We start from the raw sequence: 12184 nt of genomic DNA on the forward strand, positions 1-12184 counted from the left end.
GCTCCCAAGGCAGGGGACCCAGGTTCGATCCCTGGTCAGGGAATAAGGTCCCATGTGCCACAACTAAGAGTTCACATGCTGAAACTAAAGATCCCGTGTGCTGCAGCAGACTGAAGTCCCTCATCACACAACTAAGATCTGGTGCAGCCAAAAAAATAAATACATTTAAAAAAAAGAAAAGAAAAGCAGGAATTCTCTCTGGAAAATTCCAGGGCACTTCCTGCTCTCCGTAGGCTAGGGGTGCAGCCTTGGAGAGTACAAACGAGCCCAACACACAGTGATCATGTTAGAGGGTCGGGGCTCCGACTCCACTGGGGAACCAGAGTTTGGATGTTGGGAAACACAGAACAGGTCTTCTGCTTCTTTGGTCAGAGAACGTTTTGGCCCATTTTGTGGAGGATGAAGGATCCCACAAGGGCTCTTTGAGTACCTCATGAGGATTTAGGCTCAATGCCTCAGCTCATGGTAAAATGGAGTATTTGCCCTTTTAGTTTCTACCTTGAGGCCCGTGGCGGGTAGGGGGGAGACCAGCTCAGTCAGGACAGGACCCCCCACACACAAAGCGCCACCTTGGAATACTACCCGAAGACCCCCTTGACCCCATGTGGGGACCTGCTGATCCTTGGTTCTTTGGGCTTAATAGTTACCCTGAGATTCTGACATTTAAATTTTCAAAATCTTTTTATTATTTAAAAAACTTTTTATTTATTTTTTGGCTGTGCCCTGCAGCATGTGGGATCTCAGCTCCCCAACCAGGGACTGAACCCATGCCCCCTTCGGTGGAAGCACAGAGTCTTAACCACCAGACCCCCAGGGAAGTCCCCTGACAATGAGTTAGATGAATTCCTCATCATCAAACAGCAGAATTTTCCATCAATGTGCTCATGGACCTGATTCTCACAGAGGTCCACAAACCGCAACTGACAAGCACGTCTGAGGGTCAGGGGACACCCAACAAGTTAGATTTTCTTGGCTTCCTGGAAGGGAGGGGCTGGGGGCTGTCAGTGCCGAGGGGACTTCAGCCCATTTCCTTCCAGCCCCATTTCCAGGACAGAAGGCCTCCCGTCTTTTCAGATTTCACTTTTCTATGAACAAAAGGTGCAGCTGCTCCACCGCGGGCTCCCTGGTCTTGAGAGATGGAGTGGCTGTGGGCAGCAGGAAGGGGTGGATGAGGGTGATCAGCTGGGTCACCCACAACCCTCCTCCGCCACACAGCTGTCCTCACCTACCTGACCCTCCTAATCTGGAGTCAATAGGGAGTTAGCAAGCAAATGCCAAGTGTCAAGCTCTGTCCTGCTTTGGGTGGAGACGAGTGCAAGGGCAGGCTGGCTGTGTCCCAGCACCACGGGGTGAACCATCTTTGCCTTTAATCAACCAGAAGCCCTCTGCCAACTCCTAGGAACTGCCTCCTGGCCCGAGCTCTGGAAAAATGATACGAATGAGTCTATTTGCAGAGCAGGAACAGAGAGGCAGACTAGAGAACGATTTGTGGACACAGCAAGGGGAGGCGGGGTGGGGGGGGGGACGAATTGAAACAGTAGCATTGACATAATACACTACCACGTATAAAATAGACAGCTAGCTGTTGTTTAGTCGCTAAGTCGTGTCCAACTAGTTTGCAACCCCGGGGAAATGTAGCCTGCCAGGCTCCTCTGTCCATGGGATTTCCCAGGCAAGAATACTGGGAGTGGGTTGCTATTTCCTTCTCCAGGGGGTCTTCCACGACCCAGGGATCGAACCCATGTCTCCTTCATTGGCAGGCAGATTCCTTACCACTGAGCCATCAGACAAGCCCATGACAGCTAGTGGGAAGCTGGTATGTAACACAGGGAGCTCAGCTGGGTGCTCTGTGATGACCTGGAAGGGTGGGACTGGGGGGAGGTGGGGGGAAGGCTCAAGAGGGAGGGAATATATGTATACTTATGGCTGATCCACGTTGTTGTACAGCAGAAACCAACATAACAATTATCCTCCAATTAAAAATTAAAAAAAAAAAGCGAACCAGGCTGCGTTGGGAATTGCTCACATGTATTTATTTCACAAGTGGGGGGAACCTTCACCAGTAAGATGCCACCAAATGAGACACTGTGAACCCCAAACTGGGCAGGGACAGAGTTTGGTTCTGGGCCGGGCTTGTCCGGACAGCATGAGGGAGACAGATGGGAACCGGCGGAAGGGCAGCCTTCCATCTGGGGCGGCACAGCGGGCAAGGCCCAGCCACGTCCTCCCGGCCAATGACCGTGGCCACCCCCTCCCCCACCTCGGGCAAGCTTCTTCGCATCCTTGACCTGAGCCGGGTGGGCAATAAAGCGACAAGTCCAGGGTCACACCTCTACGCCTCTTCTACCATGCACTCAGACGCACACACCCGGACACACACACACACCACGCACACACCTTCATACGCATGCACACGCGTCCATATATTAACTCTGATTTATAAGTGCACCCTAACCAGAGGGCAATCGGAAAAATAGGATTACTCTTCCGCGAGGACTCGGCTGCCTTCTCCCGTCAGCCAGCAGAGTGCGGGGAGACACGAGATGAGCACCCTCCAGAGTCCTGGCCCCCCGTGCCGTGCTGATGGCAGTCCTTAAGTTCCAGGTGGAGGCTGTTTGGCGCCCCCGCGGCGGCAGTTAACGGCGTGTCTGGGGGATGCTCGGTCCCTGGGCAGGCAGGGCAGAACAGCTCCAGCCGGGGCCCCTCACAGCCGAGGCCGGCCGTATGCTCTCTGGCTCCCTCTTGAGGACACAAGCGGAAAAGCTGGCACATAGGCACCTTGGCGCCCAGGTGACCAGGGAAGCATCCTCCCAGGTCATCTCAGGGGTGGGAGTCCAGCAAAGTCCAAGGCCACCGGCTGGAAGGTTTGGGGTGGTGATCTTGGGCTGTAAATGGGCATCTGGGCAGAGGCAACCTGGGGGAAACTGAGTCCCAGGGCCTCGCTGCCTTCTTGGAGGAGGAGGAGCTAGGATATGGCCCAGCCCCCTCCCCTTTGTTGAAGGCTGAGGAGAGAAGCTGCTGTGAGATGAGAAAAAGGAGTGGCTCCTGCCAGTCCCGTCCTGACGGCGGGTGGGAAGATGACCAAGAGATGTGTTGTCTTGCTCCTTGGTACCAGATCCACATCGGGCTGCAGAAGACACGGCTTCTGGGTTCCCAGAGAATGGTCAGGGGCCTTTCCCTGGGTGCATGAGCCTCAGGAAGCTGGATGCCTGATGAAGACGCAGAGTCTCCACCGGGGGCCCCAGGCTGCCCTGGAGAAGCCCCACTGAGCACCCCCCGGTGTCTTGCTGTTTCTCTCCCAGTGTGGCTGGTCCAGAGCAAGGCAGGCCCTGTCCCGGGGGCCCGGCTCCCCCCACTACTTGATGGAGTTCTTGATCGTCCACCTCTGCCCCGTGCAGCTGCGGAGCGTGAGGTCAATGCCCGCCAGGCCTCGGTTCTCCACCTCCAGGCAGCGTCCCGTGCCTCTGTTCATGATGGCGCCGTTCTGGGAGGAGGTGGGGGTGAGAAGAGGGGAGACAGACAGACAGAGAAGGAGACAGGGAGACAGCGATGGAGAGACAGAGACAGGACCAGAGAAAGACAAAAGAGACAGAGACAGAGAGACAGAGATAAGGACAGACAGAGAAAGAGACAGATGGACGGTGAAAGATACAGAGAATGAGAGAGAGAAACAGAGATAGAAAGAGACACACAGAGAGCCAGGGAGAGCCAGAGACAGGGAAAGGAGGTGGGGAGTGGGTAGAGAGAAAGAGAGAATTACCATAGTGCCTGGCTACTAAGAGGGAAAGGCTCCTGGGATCCCCCTGAACACGCTTTGAGTCTAGTGTCTGGCCTCAAGCTGGGAGACCTTGGGTTGCACTCTGTTGCTGCCCTTCCAGGGGAAGCCCGTGGCATCCTCACCTGCTCCAGGCTGCCTGCCCAGCCTGTCCGTGGAGGGCTCACCTGGATGAAGTTCCAGCGCTTGTACAGGCTGCTCTTGACCTTGTCGCAGTCCAGGAGCTGGGGCAGCCGACTCTTGGCGTTGTCCACCAGGCAGCGGGTGTCAGGGAGGAGCGTGGTGGTCCCCAGGGCGCCCAAGTGCAGGAAGCCCTCCTTGGTGTAGCGAGCCAGCTGGGGAAAAAGCAGAGTGGCAGGGCCATGGGCGGCAGAGGTGAGATCACGAGGGGACATGGGTGCCCCACGACTGTCTGGGCTGCAGTCCCGGCTACCGTCTCAGGCCTGGCACTGTCCCCCACCCCACCCCAACCCCACTCATAGGAGCGCCCCACCCAGGAGGCCCTCGGCTTGCGAAGCCTGGACACAGATTCCCCGGGCCCCTCTCTGACTTCTTCCTAAGCATGGCCAGTATTTCAGGAGTCTGGCCTTCTGTTCAACCACAAGGGGAACAGGAATAAATGAAAAAGCAGGACATTTGAATTCTAATGTTGGCTCTGCTTCCAGCTGGCTGGGCCAACCTGAACAAGTCACTTGACCTCTCTGAGCCTCCACTTCCTCCTCATTTGTTAACTGGGATCAATTAAATCTATCCTGCTGCAAAAGGGCCCAAAGAGGCAGCTCACTGAAGAAGAAACAGGCATGTTAAAAAGCATTCAGCATGTTAGGTGTTAAATAAAAATCAAAACAATGAGACACCATATTTTTTAAAAAAGAGATTATCTGTATTTTGTCAAGGTGAGCCTAAGATGGACTGGAGGGACGGTAAATAACTACCACCTTTCGAAAAGGAATTTCAAAATGTGAACTCTGCACTTTTAAAATGTTTATGTTTCTCTCCTTTGATCCAATCAATCTACTTTTAAAAATCTTGGGAATTTCCTGGAAGTTCAGTGGTTAGGACTTGGTGCTTTCATTGATGAGGGCCCAGGTTCAATCCCTGGTCGGGGAACTAACTAACTGTGGCACAGCCAAACAAACAAACAAACACGCAAACAAAAAAAACCTTCCACCTATCCCAAGAAAATATAACTGTGAACAAAAGTTTATGTAGGGAGGGTGGGGGAGGAGGAGGACCTGGATGAAGGCAGTCAAGAAGTACAAACTTCCACCTATGAGATACATAAGTACTAGGGATGTAATGTCGGAGAAGGCGATGGCACCCCACTCCAGTACTCTTGCCTGGAAAATCCCATGGACGGAGGAGCTTGGTGGGCTGCAGTCCATGGGGTCGCTAGGAGTCGGACACGACTGAGCGACTTCACTTTCACTTTTCACTTTCATGCACTGGAGAAGGAAATGGCAACCCACTCCAGTATTCTTTCCTGGAGAATCCCAGGGATAGAGGAACCTGGTGGGCTGCTGTCTATGGGGTCGCAGAGTCGGACACGACTGAAGCAACTTAGTAGCAGTAGCAGCAGGGATGTAATGTACACCATGATAAATATAATTAACACTGCCATATATTACATATGAAAGTTAAAACAGTAAATCCTGAGCTCTCATCACAAGAAAATTTTTCTATTTCTTTAATTTTGTATCCATGTGAGTTGATGGGTTACTCTGATAATCATTTCAAGATGTAAGTCAAATCATTATGCTGTACACCTTAAACTTAAACAGTGCTGTATGCCAGTTACATCAGTAAAGCTGGAAGAAAAAATTTACAAGGTATTTTGCATACTCAGTCGCTCAGTTGTGTTTGACTGTTTGTGACCCCAAGGACTGTAGCAAGCTCCTCTGTCTATGGAATTTTCCAGGCAAGAATATTGGAATGGGTTGGTGTTTCCTACTCCAAGGGATTTACTGCAATGTTATTTCTAATGATGAAAAGGCAGAAATATCCTAAATGTGCAGTCCAGTGCTGGGCCTTGCCCTCTGCTCCATGTACTACAGCAAATGGTAGGTAGCATGGGGTGAATTGCCAAAGTGGCCACATCCTTCTGGGCAGCATGACTTTGCTGGAATTTCCATTAAGAAGTGGAGTCTCTCTCCTCATCCTGGAATACTGGTTGGCCTTGTGACTTGCCTTGCTTTGACCAACAGAAAGTAGCAGAAAGGAGGAGGTGTTTGTTCCTGGTATACAGCTTGCAAATTTCCACCCTCCTGGAACCCTACTGCTACCGTGGCAGTAAGCCCAAGCTGGCCTGCTAGAGGATGATAGACACGTGGTTCAACCAACCAGCTAGCTGGTCAACCATCAGATGAGTGAATGAGGTTATCATGGATCAGACAGCGTTCAGCCAGTCTGCTAGCTGATGGAAGGAAGACACATGACTGAATCCAACCCAAAGCATCTGAGCCTGGTCCAGATCACTGCTCACCTGATCTTTAGACTCATAAGCAGTCATACATGTATACTGTTTTATGCCACTAAGGTTTGGGGGTAGTTATTACACAGCAGTAGCTCTCTGATACACAGATAATGTCGCCTGTCAACCCTTTGCACAACTATTTGTGAGTCCATACTAGTTTGGTGTCTTGGCCCCTCTTGCCTGCTCATTTTGTTTAAATTCCTGTATTCTAATTTTTGAACAAATACATTCACCCGTCTTTCACATTCCTTTGGGGGCAGGGACTGTGTCTAATTTATTTCACTCCTTCCTAGGAGACAATCACAGACCAAGGGCTCTCAACATGTTTGTGAATGAGCACGTGACAAATGTGATGAACATCAACATTTCCAAAATGCAGCCACGGCTATTTCTTGAAACCCACAAACATGTCCTCTGTGTGCCCAGCCTAGGGACAGGCAGTGAAGGCTGTGTTCCCGCTGAGATGATTCAAGTGCAGGCTGGCGAGCTGCAAGCACAGCCTTTATGTCTGTTCTCACGATCCTCTGAGAGGCTGGAGCTGCAGTGATGATCATCAATAAACAAGAGATCCCTAATCCATTACAAAATAATATTATCAGCCAGCATGTGTTGGAGGCATCCTTGGCCCCAGAGAAGAAATAATGTAATTTCTACAACAACCTATGAATTAGGTTCTACTACCCTTCCTGTTTCAAAGAAAAGGAAACAAGCCTGAAGACATCTGGTCAACCTGTCTGGGCTCTGGCTTCTATCCTTGGGATCCCAGAGACCCAATGGTTGGCAGCCCTGGCCCAGGAGCTGAGCAGCGGAGGGATCTCCTTTCAGATTGATCCTGGGCTTCTGAGATCCTGGGCATTTCTGGCCAGAAATGGAGCAGGAAAACAGCCTTGCCCGGGACACATGTGCCTTTTCTCCAGAGGATAAGATCCTCTATAGGGGATTTCTCTTCCAGTGAAAACTGCTCAGAAACCCTCTGCTCTGATCCCCAAAGGGAGTCTTCCTGATCCCCTTAGAAACAAGTGACAGGGAGTTTATTAAATGCCCATGAGAGAGAGAGATGTGGTTAACATGTGTTTTAAATCCAAATTAGTTTCAAATCAGAGTAATTGTTACAGGCAAAACGGTTAAAAAAAAAAAAATCAGAAGCCCTCCCCCATCCCTCCTTCGACAATGTCTCTCTGAATATATTCAAATTCACCAAATGCAAAGTGATGAATGACAGCAAGCTGCCTTTATGTTCGGGGGAAAGATATACACAGCTGCTTATTGAAATTATGAATCAATCTATTATCCAGCAGGCACACGCGCAGCGCTAAGAACATTAATTAACTGAGCGTATCTGTGACCCAGATGTTTAAAGAGCGAAGCTAAATGCCACTGGGATTAGAAGCTCTCCTTTCTGAGGTCTTTCAGGCCATGAAGACAGGGAGACCCAGACTTCGGAGAACTGTAAAGGCCAGCCCCCAGCCCCCAGCCAGGTGGGCAGGGCAGGAGAGGAGGGTACTGCAGGATTTCCGTTCTAGGGGAGGGCGGTTTCTCACACCAGGGAATGGATGCTTGGTTTGTTTCCACTTTGGGGCTATTCTAAATTACACCACTACAAACAGTCATGTATAAGTTCTGGTGTGAACATCAGTTCTCTTGGTTGTACAGGTTTTCTCTCTCACTCTTTTTTGCCCACTCTATACATGGGATCTTAGTTCCCCAATCAGGGATCGACCCTCGCCCCCTGCATTGAAGTCTCAACCACAGGACCATCAGGGAAGTCCCCTCTTGGGTGTACAGCTGACTCTTGAACAACGCAGGTTTGAACTACGCAGGTCCACTTACACGTGGATGTTTTCAAGAAGTATGTATAATATGATTGGTTGGTTCAGTCTGCAGGTTTGGAACCACAGGTAAGAAGGGCCAGCTTCTTATGCATTTCCTCCTAAGATCCCAGCTGACTGTGGGACCTGAACTGCTGAAGTAGGCTTGTGACTGGTCCTCTTCCCTCCAGCCCTTCCCCGTTTCCATCTGTCCTCCCCGGTCCTGCACATTCAAATCCCACCATTCTCTGCCTCTACCTGCTGAGGCTCCCACTGCCCACAGATTTACGGATACACTTTCTCAGCCATGATCTTTTGCTATAGGTTCCCCAACTCATCTTTTCAGTGTTAACTCTTGGTTTCTTGGCTTAGTCTGACAGACAACTTGAAGATTCTCAAAAACACCCAACGGTCTTCTGCCGGGGACCAGCCCCAGCTGATCCAGGGTATTCGAAGGAGAGACGGCCTAGGCGACTATTTATATGCTAATTAGAGATATAAAGAATAATAGAGTGAGGATAGCTCAGTAGGAAAATTCAGTGGAGAAAAGAGGCTGAGTAGCTTGGTTTACGCGGGAAACCAATAAAACTTCAAGACAAGAAGTTTGCACCACTTACGTAGGCCGCAGGCGCCCTCTCAAATAGCGGAAGCTGCCTCACCCTAGACACCTTCTCGAGTGGGTCTTAGAAGCCCAGGCATAATTAATAAGCATGGTGGGTTCCGCGCTCCAGATGGAGACTTCAGCCAGAATGTGAAAAGAATGACATGGGGAGACCAAGCGCTGGTGAGCAAGGCCCGTAGCTTTATTTTCAACAGGGGTTTTTATACCCTAAGTTACACATAGAGGATAATAGGGGATGCAAAGTCAGCAGTCTTTGACTCTTATCAAAAACCAGGGTTTCTTTCCTACAAATTTATCGTATACAAATGGTTTAGGTGATTTACATCATCTTCTGGCCAGAAGGCCTACTAACATTTTATGACTCTTGACAAGGACTTATCAACAAAGACTTATTTTCTCTAAGAGTAATTATTTTAAGGTTTGGCGCCATCTTCCGAAGATAAAATTGCATTCCTATAGGGTGGATGTGTAATGGGTTTACAACAAAGGAAAGAATTTATTACCTTAAGGGTCTAAAGTTACTAACACCAAGGCCACTACTTATTTTTTCTACATACCAACTATTAATTAATACATATTCAAGGATACAATTCAGGGGATGTGAAAACTTGGCAACAAACATTGACTCATCAATGACATCCCTTACTAGTCTTATTCTGACAGTTTCTAACTCTCTGAGAGGCTCTAAGCTATTTGAATATCTTAAGCTTCCCATGCCTCTTGAGGCTGGGAGACTGTAAACAATCGTATACATAGCTGTAGGAGTCCGGGTAAACTTGTCAGGCGAGTTAGAGAGCCATCTGAGGGGTTTGGATTTAAACACTCCTAATTGCCCAGGAACTTTATTAATTGGAGCTGTAAGTTAACTCTTTGACAGAGAGAGCAAGATGGTGGTGGGGGACAGCCCCTAGTAAAGTCAGAGGTGAGAGCACAAAGCAATAAAGTAGGCAGACTCTGGTTTTTTGGGGGAAGATACTCGAGAATATCCGGGGAGACTCCCGAGGCTCGATCCCGCCTTTGTGTATCCCGAGCCTCCTTCCTCATGACCTTTGTCACGAGCGGAATGTCTCTCGCCGGCTCCCGGCAGGTCTTCCCTGTATAAGATATACCCCGGACATCTCTGGTGGTTCAGTGGTTAAGAATCTGCCTGCCCATACAGGGGACACAGGTTTGATCCCTGGTCTGGGAAGATTCCACATGCTGAACGGCATCTAAGTCTGTGTGCCACAACTACTGAGCCCACGCTCTAGAACCTGCAAGCTGCAACTCCTGAAGTCCGCTCATCCTAGAGCCCTTGCTTCCCATCAAGAGAAGCCTGTGCGCTGCAACTAGAGAACAGTTTGCCTCAACAAGAGTAAGCCTGTGCAGAGCAAGGAAGACCCGCACAACCAAAAATGAATAAAATTATTTTTAAAAATTCTTATTTTGAAACCTAATCCCCCCAGTTATACCTACTCCTACCCCATCTCCCTTCCTTCCACAAAGCCACCGCATCATGTGATGTATTTCAATTTATATACTTCTACATTCTATTAATGTGTCTTTCCCTGTTAGAGATTTTTGTCTTTGCTGTTGTTTCAGCACTGCAGCATTCTACTCATTGTTACATACCATAAGGACCAAGAAAAGTATCTCGCAAAAAACAAATGCCCTATAAATGTCTTTTGAATTGAACAGGATTATTTTAGATTTTGCTGCTGGGCCCATGAGGAGAAATAAATGTCATTATCCACAACCCTAATGCATTAGGAAAAAAAAACCCTTTGAGCTCAAATACAATTAATTCTCATTTAAAAGAAAAAGGAATTTTCTATTTGAAATGATCGAAGAGGTGCATAAAACTATTAACCCACATTTAACAGCCTTGAGGGAAAACTAAAATATGCAGGTTATAGCCAAATAAACAAAAGCCAGCCAAATAATTGTGGATGACTTTGGAACACAGCAAAATCTATCGGATTGTCAATAAAAACATGGCTTGCAATTGCTTTCATATTAAGGGTCTCTCTCATCATTTCAAAATCAGGCCTAGTCAGAGTAGAATACCATTGGTAAATGAAAAATGCAGTTTATCTAGCTTCTACCCAAGAGACAGAGAGATGGGTTCCATTGATTCAGAACTGCTCTGGGGTGAATTTATTTGTTTGTTGTGTGGCTGAAGACATGAGAGTGGTTTCTGGGGACAATGAGTACATGCGTACATTTTTACAAACAAACAGACTTTCTTCATCACTGTCCAGGGCATGCCAGAACTCAATTCAATACAGAAAAAAAAATATTTTCAACTGTATTAGAGTGTATGCACGGTGGCTGCCTAGGATCTGGGGTGGAGAAAAGGAGCAGGAGAAATCTTTAGGGGCGTCAGTGGAAATTCAGAGATACACACTACCATACGTAAAACAGATAGCCAGTGGGGATTTGCTGTATGACTCAGGGAACTCAAACTGGAGCTGTGTGACAATCTAAAGAAAAGGTGGGATGGAGTGGGAGGTGTGAAGGAGGCTCACGAGGGAGGGGACATATGTATACCTATGGCTGATCATTGTTGATGTATGGCAGAAACCGACACAATATTGTAATTGTCCTTCAATTAAAAATAAATTAAGAACAAAAATGGAAATGCAACAGAAACTTTCTATGTTTTGATTAAGCAAGGGATTTCATAGGTGTGTACTGCCAGAACTCAGCCAACTGTACACTTCAAGCAGATACAAATTACTGTACCAACTTTATACTTCAACAAAGTGGACTGAAAAGTCTATCCGGGGATGTCCCTGGTGGTGGAGTGGGTAGGAATTCGCCTGCCAATGCAGGGGACATGGGTCCGATCCCTGGTCCAGGAAGATGCCACAATGCTGTGGGGGCAATAAGCCGTGAAGCCTGGGCGCCCTACAGCCCGTGCTGTGCCACAAGAGAAGCCACGGCAATGAGAGGGCTGTACCTGTAACCAGAGAGCAGTCCCTGCTCGCCGAAACTAGAGAAAGCTTGCATGCAGTGATGAAGACCCAGCACAACAACAACAACAGAATACATAAATAATCATTATTTTTAAAAAATCGATCTGGGAGCTTAAAGGCATGCTATAGAATTCAATATGTTTCCTGTAAAGAGGGTCAGATCCTAGTGGAGTGGTGGTCCCCAAGGCCTCTCTCCTCACCATTATGACTCATCATGCTAGATTTTTATTTTTAATTTTGGCTCTGCTGGGTCTTCATTGCAGGCTTCTCTAGCTGTGCCATGAGGGCTTAACTGCTCCACAGCATGTGGGATCTGAGTTTCCTGACCAGGGATAGAACCCACATCCCCTGCTCTGGAAGGCGGATTCTTAACCACTGGACCACTGGATCACTAGGGAAGGCCTGTTGTGCTGGATTAAAGCGCAGTATTTCCAGACAAAGCACTTGCTACTTGCAACGAATGTGGAGACACCTGTCTTTCTGGGGTCCAGCACTCTGGCTCCATCACCCACCAAATTCGGAGCTGCACTACGGTCTGTCCCAGGACCC

General features: G+C 48.6%; 1 protein-coding gene across 1 annotated transcript in view; it reads right to left on the reverse strand.

Annotated features, from left to right (window-relative positions):
- Window positions 1–2006: 2006 nt before the first annotated feature.
- The window catches only part of GALNT17 (polypeptide N-acetylgalactosaminyltransferase 17), a 430081-nt gene continuing 419903 nt past the window's right edge, over window positions 2007–12184 (reverse strand). Inside the window, exons 10-11 of the mRNA NM_001192067.3 lie at window positions 3943–4110; window positions 2007–3484 (exon numbers count right to left, since the gene is read on the reverse strand). Coding sequence (NP_001178996.2) covers window positions 3356–3484; window positions 3943–4110 — 297 coding nt within the window. The 3' untranslated portion in view covers window positions 2007–3355. The remainder of the gene's footprint in view (window positions 3485–3942; window positions 4111–12184) is intronic.

The sequence above is a fragment of the Bos taurus genome, chromosome 25, assembly GCF_002263795.3.
Source record: "Bos taurus isolate L1 Dominette 01449 registration number 42190680 breed Hereford chromosome 25, ARS-UCD2.0, whole genome shotgun sequence".
Taxonomy (NCBI): domain Eukaryota; kingdom Metazoa; phylum Chordata; class Mammalia; order Artiodactyla; family Bovidae; genus Bos; species Bos taurus.